General features: G+C 42.5%; 1 protein-coding gene across 1 annotated transcript; it reads right to left on the bottom strand.

Annotated features, from left to right (window-relative positions):
- Positions 1-12,546: 12,546 nt before the first annotated feature.
- CHRNA9 (cholinergic receptor nicotinic alpha 9 subunit) lies at positions 12,547-18,990 on the bottom strand. The gene is made up of 5 exons (XM_059471026.1): positions 18,921-18,990; positions 16,520-16,665; positions 15,547-15,701; positions 14,364-14,896; positions 12,547-13,091 (listed from the first exon to the last, which is right to left on the bottom strand). Exons 1-5 carry the CDS (start codon positions 18,988-18,990, stop codon positions 12,547-12,549), a joined length of 1,449 nt encoding a protein of 482 aa, XP_059327009.1.
- Positions 18,991-19,516: the final 526 nt, after the last annotated feature.

Raw genomic sequence — 19,516 nt, 5'->3', positions numbered from 1 at the left:
ATCTGGCAGAAATGCAGCAGATGTCATGGACAGACTGGGCAGAGTACTGCTAATGTATCAACTATGTCCAGTGCACAAGGACCAACAAAGTCTGGCTCCAACTGGGAATCTCACGTATCCAAGATCAAGGAAATGCTGCAAATGATTTCCAAGCTGGGAAATGATAGAGCAGAGGAACTGTGAAGTTGGGCTTTGGAAAAATGAAGTGCAGTGACTAAGTAAAAAAGGAGGCGACATGAGGTTTGGATGTTCTGGAAAGAGAAGGCAATTGCATCTTAAGAATATTTTTGGATGTTGCCTTTAGATCTTGATTGGAGGGCCTTTTTTTCCTAAAACTGCCCTTACTTTCACTACAGTGAAGAGCCAGAAAAGCTGCTTCAAAAGTACATTTAATTATTGTATTCATAAATTCTGTGCAAAAACATAATCCAGCAAAGACCCTATAAACAGCTGAAGTCAGCTTTTCCCCAGTACAAGAGGACACAGATGTTATAGGGTATGTTTCTTCTCCAAATGCTCTGCAAAACCCCCAAAGGCTTGGACTTGCATGGAGAAGAGCAGCCAGGGGTGGTCAGGCAGCTGCAGCACTCTGGCCCCAGCCCCTCTGCCTGAGCTGAGGTCCAGCACTGGGAGCTGGAGGAGCAAGAGAGCTGTAGAGGGACTTTGCACAAGGGCTTGTAGTGACTGGAAAGGGGGAAATGGCTTTGGACTGAGAAAGGGTTAATTTAAATTAGGTGTTAGGAAGAAATTCTTCCCTATGAGGGTGGTGAGGCACAGAAACAAGTTGCCCAGAGAAATTGTGAATGACCCATCCCTGGAAATGTTCAAGGCCCGGCTGGATAGGGACTTGAGCAGCTTGGTCTAGTGGGAGGTACCTCTACCTGTGGCAGGGGCTCAGAAGTAGATGATCCTTTCCAACCCAAACCGTTCTATAATTCTATAAATGCAATTATTATATTTTGCCTTGTGATTTATATAGCCACATGTGTACTATATTGCTTATTTTAAAAATTATAATCTATATTTCAGAGGTACCACAATGGCTTTGCTGCAATTGCCTTGGAGGTGATCTTGGTAGGAAGGGCAATGCTGCAATGCTGGTCCATAGGGACACCAGAGTGCAGCAAGGAGGTATTTGAGAAGTCCCTGGGTTGATTACCTCTGCAGGTAGTGGCCTTCTCTGCTGCAGTGGCTCTGGGGAGCTTGCTAAGCTTCAGAAAGTGTCAGCACATCACAATCAGCTATACTCCAACAGCTCCAAAGAGCTGCAACGCCAGCTTTGCAATGCTGTACCCAGTGAATAAGCACAGTAAGAACCACCCCAGCAAAGGAAGGCAGGAGGGGACAGCCTGCAGAAGGGACAGGGGCATTTGCTTTTACACACCCTCCCCAGCAGCTCACATCAAGGGCTATTCTGCATGACCTGGTATTAACTCAGCTGTCCCCACCCTGCTGGACTCTGGCTGTCAGGAGCAGCAGGAGAGGGCATTCCAGTGAAGGGAGCAAGGACTAACCAGGAGTGCTGGATGTAAGGAATAGCCAGAGACCAGCTTTCTATGACAACATCCTGGTACTACACTGCTCTTGGTTCCCTCAAATAGGAATAGGTTAATTTAGGGCACCAGATCCCCTCTTGGCACTCAAGCATAACTTTGGAAAGTGCATCTTATGCTCAGAAGCACACACTTTCATGGGTGAGTTTTCTGCAGGGGATAGAGTGAATGTTGAGTGCTAGTTTATGTGCCTTTAGAGACCAAAACACTCTTGTTTTATTCTCAGGCTTTTTTCCAGCTTTATTCTCAGGCTTTTCCAGCTCAGAGATGTCCCTAGCAAAGGCAGAAAGTTTAGAGGGAAAGCAAAATCAGCAGCATGCCTTCCAGTCTTATGAAGCAGAGGAAGGCATCTATGCAACACCCAGTTCAGGATCAGGTTTATGTTTGACCAACATAAACTCTTTCTACCATCTGATTGTGCTCCAGTAAAATAAGAGGTTCCTAACCCAGCTCTGAGATATGATGCAAAAATTTTATGGAAGTGAACTACAAAGGCAAAAGAGTTTTTCTTTATGATGAAATTTCAGAAGAGTAATTAATTTAATCAGCAGACTTCAACACCGCCTTTCATAACCTGAGATGTGCCAAGAGGTTGAGCTATGGAGGCCAGTCTTTATCTCTGTGACCTTTACCACCAGGAAAATTTACAAATGGCAATTAGTAGATTCAGAGGCCAAAAAAATTAACTCAGACAGAGAGCATGTAATAAACCTCTAGCATTTAAGTCGGCAAGGTTGAAAGCAAAGAAGGCAAGACAGAAGTTAGGCTGTGCAACATCCACCAAGAGCAGCAAAAGGAATTAGTATTGGTGTCAGAAGAGGTATGCAAAACACCACTTGTTGTATACTGAGGTCATAAAAGTAAACTTATTCCACATGGGATCCAGAGCTGCTGGACAGTATTTAAGAGAACAAAAGCAAACTACAAGGGATTGTATAGCTCCTTGATAAGATACTTTTTCTCTCAGTTTTGCCATGAACCTTGGAACTTCTAGCTCCCTACAAGAGTAAAACCCTTTTCTTTCAATAGCATGCAATTAGGTGAATTACCTGGTATAGATAAAGCTGCTCTTTGGAGAGATCTTACTTAGAGTGAGACAGCATGAGCCACAGGAGCAATAAAAAGAGGGGAAGCTCACATACCAGGTAAAAAGCCAGAAAATTCTTACAAAGTTCTGCTTTGTTTGACACCGCTCCCCACCACAGCTCTTCCTGGACTAAATGAAGTCCCTATTCCCTTTCCCTACAGATTTAATCTCTTTTAAGAGAAATCTTCATCTCTTTAATAAAAATTGCCTGTGTTTGTTTATTCATCAGTAATGCCTGGGTGCACCTGAAGGGTCAACACTGAGAACTACAGAGCTGTAGGAAAGCCTGCCATACTTTTGGGATAATTCCAAAGTGCTGATCCTGCTACCAGGGCATGAAGATCCTCAGCAGGATCCAGAACTTAACCAAAGCAGCTACTCCAGCACAATGCTCTGCTTCTACAAATGCCATCTCTAAACTTGTCAAGAGATGCTTAATTTTGAAAGGAAAAACAGCTACAGTCATTAAATAAAAGGAATTGGGAAGTCAATACCAATACAGAGTGTCCTAGCTAAGCACCCCCACTAAACACAGTGAAGCAGGGAATGAAAAAAAACCCAGCATCTTTCTGTTCTGTCTTGCATTCACCCCCATCTAGAGCAATTTATTCATACATCCTGCTAAAGAAAAAAAACATGGGTTGCTTGCTGTTGTGCAAGCCACAAGAGCAAGCCTCGGTCACAGTCCTCAGCAGCAGGACCATGGCCCAGACCTATAATAACACTTTGCTGCCTCATCTTTAAACAAGCATCTCATTAAAACTAGATGCCACAGCACTGCAGATCTGCCCACTGGTTCTCTCCAGTCTGTGATAAAGCCCCATCACCTGTGTGCAAAACCTGCAATTTTTAGGTCCCACAGCATTCTCACAAGGTTTCCTTTTTTCAGTTAATTGCTTTTCTGATGTCAGGAATTTCTGAAATCAGTATTTGTGCCATGCTCCTTCTCTATAGGGAAGCTTTGTGTATTTCATGGATTTAAGACAATATTGATAGAGGTCTGATTAACGTTTACCTTCTTGTTCCAGCTATTTTTTTTCTGTTTGTAGGTTTTTTAAAGAAAAGATAAGTTACAGAAGAGCAATGTAGCTGTCACAGCAGCAGCACAGTGGGAGTGAACAGTGGCTGATGTTTTGCTGCTGCACAAGATGAAGTCCTTGCCCCCAGGCTGGTCATATCACCATGCCAGCAAGTACAGCCAGACTGATGACAGAGCCTGGTGGTGTCTGCAGCCACTCTGCCTGCTGAGCAGCACTCCTCCTCCCCTCTGCCATGTGCAGGAGAGCTCCAGGTGTGAGTCCACTGGGATGCAGAGGGAAGGAGAAGCCACCTGCCTGGCTGGGCTGAGAGCACCACCTACAAAGCACATCAGCAGGGAAAGTGGGAACAGCGTCATGGGGGAAGGTTAGAGCATAAACCAGGCCCAGGCTGCAGTTAGAGTGCTCTGGGTCTCTTGAGCTGGACCAAATTACCTCCAACACAGTCTTATTACATCTGTCACTTCTCAGGAGCACAGTCTCTACACTTCAGGAATTCTCCAGAGGATGGTAACCTGATGCAACAATAAAAGTTTAAGTTGGTGTGGTGGGTTGACCCTCACTGGACACCAGGTACCCACTAAGTCACTCTTACCATTCTCCTCCTCAGCAGAAGAGGGAGAGAGAAAATAAGGTGGGGAAAAACCCCTCATGGATAAGGAGAAAGGCAGATTAATAAAGCAAAAGCAAAGGGAACAAAAAGCATGGAAGCAAAGGGAACAAAAATATTTGTTCTCTACTTTCCATCAGGAGATGATGTCCAGCTTCTTCCTGGGGAGTAGGGATTCAGAACACACAGAAGTTGCCATGGAAGAAAAATTCCTCACCCCCTCCCTACCACCACCCTCCTTTCCTCTTTTCTCATAGCTCTTATAGAGGAGCAGATGTCTTGTGTTATGAAATACCCTTTGATCAGTAGGTCAGCTGTCCTGGCTGTGTCCTTTCCCAAAATCATGCCCAGCTCTGGCCTCCTTGGCAAGGGGAATGTTGGAGAGACAGACTGATGCAATGAATCACTGCTCAGTGACAGCCAAAGCTCTGGGGTGTTAGCCACACTTTTCTATCCACCAACGCAAAGCACAGCTTTGTGAGGGCTCTTATGGAGAAAATTACCTTCACAGCCTGGTCAAGGGCTCAGGTTTCTCCTGCCATAGCTCCAATTGCCTCCAGCAGGCATTTTCCCTTGGTCCCAGCAATATACCAGACTATTCTGACCAAGTGTAGGGATCAACCTCCACTGCTCATGAAAGCTCCAACCTGCAGTGCTTCAAGGACTAAGAGCCTAGCTCAAATCAGATCTCTTCCTAAGAGTGTTGGCCCCTGAATCACACTATAAATTAAAGCATGGCTTTTGAGGAAGTAACGAAGGAGCCTTTCTGGATAGCAATCTTTGCTCTTACCCATAGGATAGAATCCTTTATTTACTTAGTCCTTAATAAAGGATTAACAGGAGCAGCTGTGCTAGCAAGGCTGCATCACTTGTTGCATCTTGGAGAAAACAGCACATTCAGGGCTAAGAGCTACTTTTTTTGTTGGTTTATTTTTGTGGGGTTTTTTTTTAATTGCCTTCAAGCCTGGCCTCAAAGCACCCCAGGAACTAGAACAGTACTTGTATGACCCCTAGAGGTCTCAGGATTCAGATGAGGAACTATCTCCTCAGAAGGAACTTTCACAGCAGACACTTGGGCCCTGGACTTATTCTTTCCACCACCCTTCACCTCTCCACCGTTCCCCTGAGGGCAGGACCCCCAGACTGGTTTGCTGCTGGTGCCTCAGCAGTCTAGGGCCCCAGCATAATGCTCCTGGAGACACAAAATTTGCTGGCTTGAAGCACTGCTGAGGATTCATGCAGCTCAAGGGTGCTGTCCCAAATAACCCACTTATCCAGCCCAGTCCACTTTGAACCAAGGTGTTGAGAATGCTCTTTGCTGCAGGTCAAACAGCCTCTGCAGGGTAGTGGACATGGCATTCCAAAGCAGAGCTGAGACACTGTACCTGAAGGTGACTAAGTTTTGCCCATACCTGAGCAGCATTTGCACTCCACTACTGTTTCAGAGTGAGGGAGTAAGAAGCCAGTTCACCCTTGGGTTTGGGATGTTAATGGTAAGCCTTTTTCATAAAGTTTTTCATGAATTCTCATCCTTTGACTATGAGGAAAGAGATTACCTTGTGACCACCATTCTGTTTTCAGCTATGTTAAAAACAGTAGATAAAAGTAACAGAAGTTTAATTCACCACAAATGTCTTGCTGGCATTCACCTAGAATATTAAAATGCTAATCAAAAGTAGGCACAACCTGCAGGACAAGAAAATACACCCATAACAGCTAAGAGCCATGTCAGGCCTCCTGTGGAGGAAGCTACCAACTTCCTGTGAGAACATGGGTGAGCTGGACAGAAAATTATTTGAACAATCATGGTGCCAGAAGGAACTTAGTGCCATCAAGTAGCCCAGAGAAAGCCAACCTTCCAGACTATAGAAATTACAATTTTCCTGCTGAAGGCCACCAGACACTTTTGGGAACTGAGCAGAGAGATGAAGTAGATGTTCTTTACCAGGAGGTGATGACAGTGGGTCCTCAGGGTCCCACCGATCCATCAAGCTAGTGAAGGCTTGGACAGCTCATCATGATTTGGGGTAAGCTGGCACCTTGTCCTTGACTGAGACAGCCACCCCTTACCCCTCAGCAGAGCCCCTGCTGGGATGCAGCCCCAGGGTTGCCAGCAGCCCACCTCTGTACACAGCTGCCCAGTGAATGGCACATGGAGAACTAAAGGAGCTATCCCACTGCCTGAATGTGCTCTAGTGAACCCACAGGTGCTGTTCAATAGTCTCAGTAATTTACATTTTTCACTCCATATTTAGTTAGCTTTTCCCATCTCTTTCCTCTTCTTCATTTTGCTGACATTCTGTGGCATTATTTTGCAGCACAGCTGTGTCTGCTACCATCCCCTAAGCAATTGTGGCTCTGTGGAAGTCAAACCAACACTTCCATCCCCATTGAACATGGACTCCACATTCTAGCCAAATGCTTTCTCTGTAAAGGTCTTTTCTGACTGCTGGAGACTGCTCCAGATGACTTTACCATCTATTACCTTTCTTGTTAGGGTATGCTTTTGCTCCAATGTAACATTAACAAAAGGCACTCTTGTTACTGCAATGTCCTGAGCAGCTTGGTAGTGCTCAGCTAGAACTGAAAACACAGAATGAATAAAACAACCAGATCTATGACTTATCTATGGCACACTAACAACAGAAGAATGCAGATGTGTGCATTAATGATGCTATCATTCTTTATTTGTTCATATTATATTGCCTCAAAAAATTTCCTGATAACTTGTTGTTAAGCATGCTAATGGAGAATTCAAAAGCAAACAAAACCAGAGTATGATGTGATTATACAGCATTTAAGACTGCTATTAATCAAGTTGTCTGTTAGTGATGACAGACGCATAGAAAGCAAATACCCAGTGAATCCAGTTTAATAATTCTATTCAGTGAAACACTCTGCCTACAATAATCTGGGTTAAATTTAAGTATTTTTTTAAAAGCATATGATCTTTTGTTCCACTCTTCTTTTGACATCTCTGGCATCACATTTAAATTAATCAAGTGAAATTAATCATTTCACTTCTTTTTGAAGAAAACTAGTGTTTTCTTCAAATGTAGGAAAGACTGTGATGTGCAGTCTCTCCAGCACTCTCAACACCATTTATAAAATCTTGTTCAGTGAAGGGTGATATAAATAAAAATAATGACCTATGAAAATCTGTTTCAGGTTCTTTTAAAATAGAGATAAAGATTTGTTGTGAGTAGCTGTGTGAATGCCAAGACACAGAAGATGATAATGGCAGAGGTAAAAACAATACCTGCTCCCCAAAAAAACCCATGATCCTAGATGGGTTACTTAAAAAGTAGTAGTGGATCACTTTTAAAATAAATATCTTCAGAAAGCAGAATAGAAACCCAACTTGAAATTGCAGATGCCCTTTTTTAATCTCAGTTTGCATTTCCTGGATGTTCAGTAGATGGACTTCTACTCTGAAGCAGGGATACCAAAGAAGAGACGACAGCAGTTCCAGATGCCAGCTTTTTCACAGACCCTATTTTCCACCCTGCTATGCTCCTCAGAAGCTTACAGCCCACCCTCTACAGTTACATTTGTATTCAATCCTGATGAAATTCACCTCTGAAAGGTGCCTCTGGGTTGTCTTCTCAACAGCAATGGCTAGAAGTGCCCCTGACAGGAGATCCAGTGCTGTCATGGCCAGACAGAGCAGCTGATGTGACTTAGGCATGACTTAGCTCACCACCAGCATCCATCCCTCAGCCCAGGGAGCCAGAAGGCACCACCTGAGACCCTCACCTTGGTGCTGCAGTGTCCTCCTGGTGGTCTTGCAGATCTTCAGTGCTCTGTGGCCTGCAGACTGGGAATCAAATGCACAAAAGTGTTTAGAAAGGCAGACGTAAGAACAAAAGTGAGCTAGGTACTCACTATCTCTGTTACTCCTTACTGCAAAGGTAAAAGGGAGTTCTTAAAAAGTGTCTGGACACAATGAAGACCCAATTGGCACAGCACAAACTAGATACAAACACCTTCACTACCTTCTGTGTCTCTTCACAGAGTTGGACTTGCCTCTAACAAAGAAGAAAGATTTCTCCTTTTTAGTAGACTTCAGAGAACAGTGGGAAAATAGATGTTCAGCCTTTAATTGAGCTCTAGGTCACTCACTCTGCCTGCAGGTACAAAGCACACAAACTACAGAGGTCGCCTTTGGTCCTATATATTGCCACTGATTAAAGCATGTTAAGAAAGAAAACAAGAGTCAATATATTCTTTTCTTCAATGAATAACAGAAGTTTGTAAGAAAAGATGGATTCTTCACACTTCTGTAAACAGAATGAGAGGACTTGCCTTTCACCCCATAGTCTCCTTTTCCTGTCTCCAAAAGAATCACACTCAGGTGGTCAGCTTCTCAAACTGGGACTGGTGCACAATCAGGAATTATTGCACACTCCTGCATTTCTTGAGAAATGACTGTGAGATGTATCATAATTCTGGCAGTGTCAGAGAACCAAGCTTTGCTAACCAGTGGACAAAAGATGTAGATGCTTAGAATGTGACATCTGAATTCCTGAAACATAGGAAATTCCTCTTCTCTCTCAGAATCTCATTTATTGTTCAGGATGATCCTTTTTGGTTTAGTCTGAACCCTCTTGCTCCAATTTCCATGAAAACAAACAGATTTCCTAGGTTAGGAAAGACCATCTTCTGCCTTTCTGCACCATTGAAATTCAACACCCCAACATCCCTTTACACTTGAGCTCTGTAATTCTGCTTGTGAAAAGAGCAGTGAAGGCATCACAAGAGACAGTTCCTATTTTTCCTCATTTCAACACTGCAGTGACTCAGTACAAGAAAGGAGAGTTGATCTCTCTGCCAAGAGATGGTGCAACAAAAGAATCTGTCAGCTCATCCCTCGAAGGCCTCTGCAGCACACAGAGCTAAAACAGTGTTTTTACAGCATCATCATTCTCCTCAGTAAATATACAGTCACCCTGCTGCCTTCATGGTAAACAGAGTTACTCAGTGCATAAATAGCTAATTTTCTGTTATAGAACGATAGTTATTAATTTCTGGAATTCATCTTCCTCAAAGATTACTGGATCTGAGCACAAGGCACACAAAGGAAAGAGGAAGAGACCAAGACAGATAAAATTAAATTAAACAGTCCTGTCTCACTTAGCACTACAGCTCCCACGTGCAGTTCTGCCTAGTCACACACAGCCCTGATTTAGTTCCTTCTTGATGGAATTTCTGCATGGAAAGGGTTGCCCAGGGAGTGGTGCAGTCACAATCTCTAGAGGTGTTCAAGAAATAACTGGACTTTACATGATGATCTCAGAGGTCTTCTCCAATCTAAATGATTCTGGTTTTTTGCAAACATGAAGGCCTAAGCTACTGTCCCCACAGTTTAGTCAGAAGCCCCTGAGCTAGCTTTAAACCAGGCCGCCCTTGCACGGCAGCAACATGGGCCGTAGGTCAGCCCTGTCACCAGAATCATGGCAAGCAGAGTCATATCATGTTTTTTACCCTGAATGATGATCAAGTCCAGGGACATGGCTCAAGGGTCCTAGCATCACAAAAATTCAGGGACCAGCTTCTACTGGCACTCATCATCTTCTACTCACAATCTTTATCAAATCCAGGGCTCTTATGAGCTAAAAATGGAAAAGTCTTTCTTACAAGATCAAGAAAAATCACCTTATGTAAACAAAGGGTGAAAGAAACACTTGAGAATGTCTGGTGATCCAAAGAAAAAGATAAAAATTTAAAAGCAAATTTATTGGTTAATAAGCTGAATCATCAGAACTATTTTTCAAATCATGTTCTTGCAAGGAAAGTATTTCTTATACCATCACATCTTCACATAAAAAGTATTGGGCAATTGCAAAGCATGGTTTCAACATCATCATCCAAGCATGCCGAGTACTGAAAAGCACCAGCAGGACAGAGGCCCACAATCCACCTAAGATTGCAAACTTTCCTTTACACATGGAAAGCCCACAACTGCAGCAGTTTGTTTTGAACAGAGTGACACAGACAAATCTGAATTTCTAAGAAAGATATTCTGAATCAGACTAAGGAGCTGTCTAAATCTGGAAGCTGCCTTCAGTGGATGCCATCAGTGGGATGAAGAGCATTGAAGAACATGTAGTCATGAATCCCTAAAATATTGCTCCTCCTTTAAATGCTTGGTGACTGTATTTAGAAGTATGCCAGTAGATTTTTCTTTTATTTTTTCCCTCAAGTCTTGAAATCCATATAATCTTTTGGCATTCACCCATCCTGTTGCAAAGAGTTCATCAACCTCATCACATGTTGTACAGACTCTCCCACTGCCACACACTGTGTACATTTCATGTACCCTGTTCCTATATTGTAAGAGACTGTGAACAGTAGCTCTTTATGCCACCCATAAGCCTTAAATAAACCCTTGGTCATCAGTTTTCCATGCTGAAGGCTCCTGTTCTGAATATTTTACCCTTATCTTTAAATACCTTACTCCCTCAGCTTTCCAGACAATAACTTTTTCCACAAGGTAGAGCAAACCAGTTTCCTCAAGCAGGCAGTGTAAGTGCCAGACCCTGAACTATGTGGCAAAGGGATGCAATCATTTTTCTGCACAGTGAACGAAAATGAACAGCTTGTCTTCTAAAGGAGCCACTCAAATTACCCTGGTTGAGTGGGAACTGATAATACACAGGGAACACACTTGAGACTTTTTCCACATACTGAGTTTTTTCTTGGCTAGTCACCCAGTTTAGCTTTACATTAAAACCTGGACTTTAGGCCTGCATTATGTATGAGAATCCAGATAAGTTTACAGTGCTAATTATTCAGCACAAAAGAAAACCTGCCATTAGCAATTCAATGCATCATTTACATCATCAAAATAAAAAGAACAATTCCCTTTCTTCTAATAAATTTGGGCATAACAACCGCATCACTTTACCAGTTTAGCTCCTTGCTCTTAAGTTACTGATTTGCAGGTATGCTCCTATTAACTGCAACCATTATGAAAACTAGCTTTATCACATGAACTTTTGACTGGGATCCATTACAATGCCATTCTACCTCTCCCACTGCATCTAGAATATCATGGTTTCAAAGTTCAGGGTGCTTTGCAAAAGCAATTTATTTGCCATGGGCATGCCCGTGGTACTGGTTCTTACTTTACTGCAAGAGACCTTCTCCAGAGCTCTATCAGTCTGAGAGGGTTAACAGAAATTAACACACAGAACAGGGGTTTTTGGTGCTGTCAGCAACTAACATTTCCCCATATATGTAAGAACTAAGGTGCTGAGCAAGGAGCGTTGACTATGGCACTACTTTAAAGAGTCTGTAAATCATAATTTTGTGCTAAGTAATGCACAGAGCAACCTTGGCATTCCTGTAAACTGTTTAAAATTTAAGCATTAAAGAGCTTGTAAGAGTGAACAAGGGACACAAAGGGTGAACACTGGCAGGTAAATACAGTGAGAGAAGACAGAAGTCACAGCCTCCTATTTTAGCAGTCTCAAGTAACATTTAAATGCACATCTTGAACAAATGCCCAGGGCAATGAGACACGTAGGAAGGACAGGAGAAGTTCTTCCTATTATTAGGCTCAAGAGTAAGAATTGAAAAGAAGCTCTTTGTCTCAGTGAGGAAGAAATCTTGGGAATCTGGTTTACTTGAGCCATGGTAACAACCCAGTAATATTCTGCAGCAGAAAATGATAAAGAGGAAGATCATATTCAGTAAGTTCAACCATATTAGAAACTAAAGGCACAGCATGTAGAGCCTATGAAATGAACAGTGATCAGAGAGCTGGAACAAAAACATAAGTTTTCAAGTCAAGCTAAAATAAAAGGGGGAAAGGCAACGCTGTGAAGGGATGATCTCCAGAAAATGTCACCATATCACAAATACACTTTTTCCCCTGGAAGAGAGAAAGGGCTGATCAAATTGCAAGGGGCAGAGGTGCAGCCCTGTGAATACAGAACTCCCTGGTGGGCTGTCTGCCCCACTGCCGCAATACTCTGGCCCAGAGAGGCTGAAGCCACAGCCGCCTCCCACCAAGGTGAACAGTGGCTGCTGATCCTGCAGCCTCCCTAGCTCACCCATACTGAAAGGCAAGGACAGCCACCAGCAAAGTCCTCAGCTGTGCTGTGTCTCAACTCACTGTCACAGCCTACGGAAGCAATTTGTTTATTGTTACAGAATGCAAGACAAAGATCTCAAAAGCACCCCTATCACTGAACTCCTCCTAAACAAAGTAACATGGAATATTCAGATTTACAAAAGGAACATATTCATTGTCAGTTAAGCAGCTTTCCCAATGATCAGCACACTCATAAAAAACACCATGATAAAGAAAATCCACATGAAAAACCTGTCCATCACTTTTGCAACTTTTTTCCACTCAATTCCTTTGGCCCGGTTTGCTTTATGGTCTCTAACACAATTAGCAATATACTCAATATTTTTAATCAGCATTTTGTAACAAGAACAGCAATTAAGATTTTCACCATGAACTCCATAGCTTTTATTCCAATTTCCATTGAGCTTCTCCTTGAGATTGCAGTCATCGTTCCTAGTGGAAAGAGGACTCCTTACCTCTTGGTGCCTCCTCTGACTCCCATCATCCCCCTCTAACCTACATTCTTCTTCTTTCTCTCTTTTCGGACTTGTGCAATTTTCACCCACATCATAAACAAAAAATATTTTTGACATATAGTCCAAAATAACCACCTTGGCCCACTGTGGAACAGGTTTTGCTTCTGAGCCACAATGATGGAGATTCATGATAATGATTGTCAATGCAGTGGAAGCTGTGATCATGGTCATCGTTGCTATGTAGTACTTCCCTAGAACACAAAATAAAATTATATTAAAGAAATTACTCTAATAAAAAAAAATTCAATGAGAAGCAACAACATGATAACAGGTGCTAAGCATAAATGCAAGAGAAATAAAATTTTAATCAACCTAATTCTCTTAGATCAGGATTCACCATTTAAAAACAAAGATAAAAGCCATTAAAATAAAATCTCATACTCATTATTGGCATGTCTTTATCAGATGAGTGTGTGACTACTGTATTAGCATGGTAAATATTTGCAAGCTAAGACCTCTGATTACTCAATGTTTCTCAAGAGCCTTGTTCTTTTCATAGTATCTGCAAAATCCCCATGCCAATGGCTTCACACAGCGCCTTGGAAATCCCATTTCCTCAGGTCTTAACAACAGAGATGACCACACTTGGTTTGAGCTATTGATGCAGCCCACGCCAGCAGATCCAGTGAACAGGCAGACCTTGCTGGCACCCACAGCCAGTGTGCTGCCAGCCCCAGGTCAGAGCACGGGGCTGGAGGGAACACAAGCTGTGCTCCTCTGCCCTTGCTTTGGCAGCCGAACCCAACACAGCTGAGCACCCAACCAGGCTGTGCTGAGAGAGAAGCAGCTCCCAGCCCTGCTCTGCAGCTCTCCAGGACAAGCAGAGCTGACAGCAGCAGCACAGACAAGTGTGCCACAGACAGGTGTGAGCGAGCCCAGTTCCAAAGGGATTGGGATGGATGGCAAGGGAGAGTGTGGGAATAGAGACAACAAGCTGAGCTAGGTTCCTTTCACTGCACATGAACTTTCCTGAACTCCCAGACAAAAATTAAATTTCAGCTTAATGAATTCCCAGGAACTATAATCCAATGTAGCAATTGTCAGATATTAAGTCAACGGTGTGTGTGCCAGTCAGGCCATCCAACCTTCTGCATCTGACAGAAACATATCTTGAAACAGTCTGACCTTGTGCTTATAGCTTTTGATTATACTTCATGTGTTAGTTCTAAAATTGTTTTCAATTACCAGCTTTACTTCAAGATGTGATAGCATCATTTGAAATCTCTAACTATATTTAATAAATATAAAACAGCTGGCTAATGTATAATTTAAAATAAATACAAAATAACTTCTAAAAACTGCAGCATACCTATACAGATTCCACACATATTTTAAGTACTTCACTATGCTTCAAAAATGCAGCAATTTTTTCTTCCCAGAAATCACAAATTACATGAAGATTCACTGACATACAGCCCTGCTATTAATAAGTCATGCTTAAAGACAAAGTGTGTAAAGCTCACCTATCAAAGGTACATTTTCAGATGGGGGCATGATCTCTGCAACCATCAGCTGGAACACAGTCAGAGCAAGAAGAACTGTAACACCCAGAGACACTTTCTCACCAGAGTCTGCAGGGAGATAGAATCCCAGCGGGGCCAGGAAAGAGATCAAAATGCAGGGAAGCAGCAGATTAAATATGTAGAAAGAGGACTTCCTTTTCAAAATCAGCGTGAAGGTCACATCTGGATAAGGCTCAGAGCAGCAGCCATAAGTGATGACATTCTTAACTGCTGGCATACCGTGAATCTCCCATTCCACATCTTCTATGAAGTCAGAGAGGTCACCACTATCAAGAGAATTGATGAGGTCTACCTGATTACCATTATAGGTCCAGGACCCAAAGGTAAGGTTGCACTGCTGGCTGTCAAAAGGAAAATATGACACATCCACTACACAAGAGCTCTTTGTGATAGCAGGTGCATCCCAAGTGATTTTTCCGTCATATCTCAGCACTACATTAGTATTTACTGGTTCTGAAAAGTCATCATCAGCCCTAAAAGACAGAAAAATGGCAATCAGGATTGACAGACAAAAACTTAAGGGTGAGGGCCAGAGAAGGTGGGGAATGGGGAAGACCCTCCTTTCACACCATTAAAAGCATGTTCCTGAAATCATATTTACACTGCATTTTAGTAGGAACTTACTAATAACCATTATTTACAATGCCCATGAATGCCAAACATCAGTGCTGCTGAGTTATGTTGCATTTGTTGGCCATAGTTCCTTCAAACTTGACCTCAAACAGAAGGCAGTAGGATAAGAGTCCATTAAAGGATGAAAACAGTCTGCAGGTCAGTACTGGCCTGGGAGAGCAGACAGGGAGTGCAGCCTTTATGTATCATCTTTTTGTGGGCAATCTTCCAGAGTTCTCAGGAGCCTCAGCAGAAAGCACCTCAGACAGCCAGGGTATTCAATTCCCAGCGCAGAGAAATTCAGAAAAGCTTTGCTATGTAGCATAATTTTCAGATCTTGTCTATAGCTTTATTGCAAAATATTTAGATTATCAACAACAAATGTTAAGACAACAAACATACCCCTTGCTAAGGTAAGTAGAGATGAAAGTTCAGACTCTGTAGGCCAGTTCCTCCTTTAACCCCCTCCCCCCCTCAAATATGCAAGCTGATTTTCTCCAGCCACACTCACTTGTTATACAGGACAATATCTGGTCTCCAAACCAAATTGCTTGGGATCCTGATGGAATCCAACCCATCGTATTTATCTTTGTCCCATCTGAGGTATGCATCATACCAGCTCTGTCGAATCCACAAGTAAGCTGACAAAATTTGGTTCCTTTCATCCTGCATAAAAATGTAGAGATATTTCTAGCTGAAGGTGACAAAATCACATCTTAGACACAGACAGCATTTGTAATGTGCCTTTGATGTAGAGTTCAAAACAGGCCAGAATACTAACAGGACACAAAATAATCTAGGCCCATATACTGTACAGGAAAATCACTGGTCTGGATTTTCACTTGTGCAAACCTTCACCTCTCAGCACCCTGCCTAGTTTTAATCACAGTATCTAATCCTCCTAGTTCTTCCTAATTTCTTTTTGCAAGTTTCAGAATAGCAAATAGCTAACAGATCCAGGCTCAAAAATTCTTTGAGAGCTTGGCGAGGCCTTGAAATTATAATTCAGAAGTCGCAAAAATAATCTTTCCTTCTCCTTCCAGACACATTTTCTTTTGCCTTAAAAGTGTGTCTAAAAAAAACCCCATATTTATAAAAATTACTGATGACTAATTTTAGGGATTTTATGTAGAAATTATTGCAGCTTAGAAAAAGCATTTGCTGTATTTAAAACTCAGCAAAAGTTGCCTGGAGGGTGTTATACCAACACCTAACTACAAAAGAAGTCTTAAAAATTCAGCAGCTCCAGGTTTCCAGACTTATAATGGAAGCCTTAAGTGATGCAACCAGAGAAGAATGTACAAAATCTGGAGAATAGAACACACCCCCAAGCCCTCAGGGCACCCCCTGTCCCCTGCCCCTGAGGAAGCATTCCTGAAGTTGTCACAACAAACTGAAGGATGCTTTTCCTACTCCAAACAAAAGGCTTACAGCTAGTATAGTCCTGCATATTTTTGGAAAAACAGAACTCTACTTTCACTCACCATGTCTTTAATTTGGGACAATGTGATCTGAAGGGTGACATTCAGTACTTTATCTGTGTCCTCCACTGGTCTCAGAGCATTGGAGTAGTCTTCAAACAGTTCATTAAACAGCATGTGAGCATATTTCCCTTTGGCTGATTCTACAGCTATAAAACATGGACTTGTTCAGTACATTAGATTAAGCACTGAGCAGCATCAGAATACACCTTCTTTCTACTGCTTCAAGCAGTATTTGCTCTAACAATATTTATCAGTCATATATGGTAGAGTATCATTAGTTCAGATACAGAAGAGTACCTGATTGAGTTATTCAAATAAAAACAGCGTTCAGCTGGAGCAAGTGAATACTTAACTTGAGCTTTTCACACCCACTGAAAGATAGTGTATACAGCAATCCTTACATTTTTTGAAAGTAAATATAATTACTTTTATTTTACAAATTACTCTCCCAGGCAGATATTACTGACTTACAGTCAGCAAGGTCTGAAATTACACTTACTCACAGGCTAATGGCTTTTGGTATGTCCCCAAATGAAGAACTGGTAAGATTCCTGCTAATTCCAGAATTTAGTCTTTTTCTTTTTAAACTACCACCTGTAAAATGTCTGAGCTGCTTTTCTTCACAAGCTGGCAATTGCTTAATGTGTGAATACATCTGTGCACCAACATCTTTTCCAAACCATGTATTTGGAGATGCTGCTTGCTATCCAAACTTAGATACTAAAGATAATTGACTGAAACTTGAGGTTTGAAATTATACTTTTGCTGTTTCATACTGTTTTGCACATCACAGTTTCTCTAGGTAACCTCTTTACATAGATACACAAATTTCTGCAAGCAAAGGACAAGGACAACAGAACCACTCTGTTACAAGCCACCCCTGAAGGTGGGGTAACTGAGGTTCTTCGTGATAGATCCCTTGGGATGGGCAAGAGTGAAACAACACTGAACGACTGGTTGTGTATAAATGCACATATTTATGTATGGCAGGCGTATTTTAGAGCAATTTGATGCAACGCTGCCACTGAAACTACAGGGAAAACAGAAATTCGCCAACTCAGTCTTTTCCATGTTGGAGAATTAGACATCATCATCATCATTATTATTATTATTATTATTATTATTATTATTATTATTATTATTATTATTATTATTATTATTATTATTATTTCTTGCTCAGAATAACATCCTTTATTCTGGGCAGGATGTTTTTCTGAGCAGGACCTGCAATGGAAATTACTTCATCCACACATGCTCGGGTTGTGCAGTGAAAATCATTCCATCCTACATGGTTCTTTACCAGACTTTTCACTTATTTACACATAAAAACCCCAAAGAAATTCACGTTCACTCGTTTTAAATTACACCGTCCTTAGAGTTCAATCTTTTATTGGTTATTGATCCCTTCACCTCCGATACTCATTCGGATCTCATTCCTTGGTTCTCTTATCAACCTTTTCCCAGACCAAGTGTCTCCGGGGCAGTAATGTCCGTTAATGTTCCTTTATTTCCCGGGTACCTTCTGGCTACTCTCCACCTGTAGATGTTAAACCCATCAGACCTTACCCGGCGAACAGTCTTTTGAAGACTAACTTCAATTCCCCTCCCCCGGGCAAAGGCGAGCAAAGCCCTGACTAAAGTCACCGAAAAAAATTTAAAAGTTGCCTGAATTCCAGCAATGGGAAAGAGGTACATAGTCGTATCGGTTATTAGCTATAGAAATGAAGCAATATGAAAACATAGAGATTAAGCTTCAGAAAATACAGAAGAAAGAAAAAGAAAGAAAGGATGAGAGCAGATAATGGAGAGGACCGGTATCACCATACATGATAAGAAGAATTATCCCGTCTCACAGGACCTGCTTTTTATCGGTGTTCTCCCTTATCTGGTTCAAAGCCCAAGCTTGTTGCCAAACAAGGGTTAATTTGTCCCGCTGATCTCCGGTGATGGGCGCTCACCCGCTTTGTGCCCACCTTCCTCCCCTCTGTTCTGGGTGCAATCCGGCCTGCCCGGAGCACCCGCTGCTCCTGCAAATGGCCAATTGTCCGGGTCGTTATCGCTTCAGCGCTCCTGCAAGGCTCCAGCAAATGCCAGGTGGCGATTCGCAGGGGACAAGTGCTTTGGAGTACATCTCTGGTGATTCACACCTACTTCCCGGGCTAATTAGGAGTTCAAAGCAAATCTTCCTGACTAAAAAGATATCCCAACAAATCAAAACTTCCCGAAGATCGCTGCAATTCTGGTCGTACATAACCGTTTTGTCTATGCATCAAACACAGAGTTAAACTAAACAGATCAAACACTTCTGGGGCTCAGCCATGTAGGGTAGATCAGGTCACAAGATCCTATGTGAATGCGATAAACTTTGGTGCAACATTTAACTAACAAGCGGTGTTCTCACCTTTGAGTATCGCTGCTGTGCACAGCATCCACAGAGAGACGTAAAAGGAGGAGAGGCTCCTCATCTTCATTTCTGGACCTTAAATAAAACTGTTCACCCAAGGGCAAAGAAGTGTTTGCCACCGTCCAAAACTACCCAAGGATGTAAATCAGGTAGTACAGCAGCGTCCAGGCGCTGGTACACGGGTGCGGTTCCAGAAGCAGCTCGTTCGTCCCTCGCAGCTGTCGGAGCCCTGCAGCGACCGTGGGCTCTGTCCCTGCCGAGCCCTCCCTCCCCGAGTAACCCGAGCGCTGCTGCTCCCCAGCCAGGGCTGAGACAGAAAACAGACAGATTGGGTATCAGTGCATAACTGCACTCCATTGCAATTGTACTACAAATGCAAGATTTCGTCCCATTTATGACAAATCCTTTTACAGCTCTTTGGAGGGCTTTGTTTTACTGCACTTATGTTCTGCAATATCCCGCTCAGAACAGTTCTATGGAACTTGTGGACCTTCACAAGAAAGTGATCTGACTCAGTACTTTAATAGGAATAGTAACACTGTACATCACACATCCAATGTCACACAGAAAAAAAGCCAATACCCACGGCCACT

The sequence above is a fragment of the Ammospiza nelsoni genome, chromosome 4, assembly GCF_027579445.1.
Source record: "Ammospiza nelsoni isolate bAmmNel1 chromosome 4, bAmmNel1.pri, whole genome shotgun sequence".
Lineage (NCBI taxonomy): Eukaryota > Metazoa > Chordata > Aves > Passeriformes > Passerellidae > Ammospiza > Ammospiza nelsoni.
This window is presented reverse-complemented; position numbering and strand designations above follow the sequence as displayed.

Coding starts and splice junctions, on each gene's coding strand:
- CHRNA9 (XM_059471026.1), bottom strand. CDS start 18,990: ATGAAGATGAGGAGCCTCTCCTCCTTTTACGTCTCTCTGTGGATGCTG. Junction 16,666..18,920: donor CACAGCAGCGATACTCAAAG/GTGAGAACACCG, acceptor CATGTTTTATAG/CTGTAGAATCAGCCAAAGGG. Junction 13,092..14,363: donor TGAAAATGTACCTTTGATAG/GTGAGCTTTACA, acceptor TTTGTGTTCTAG/GGAAGTACTACATAGCAACG.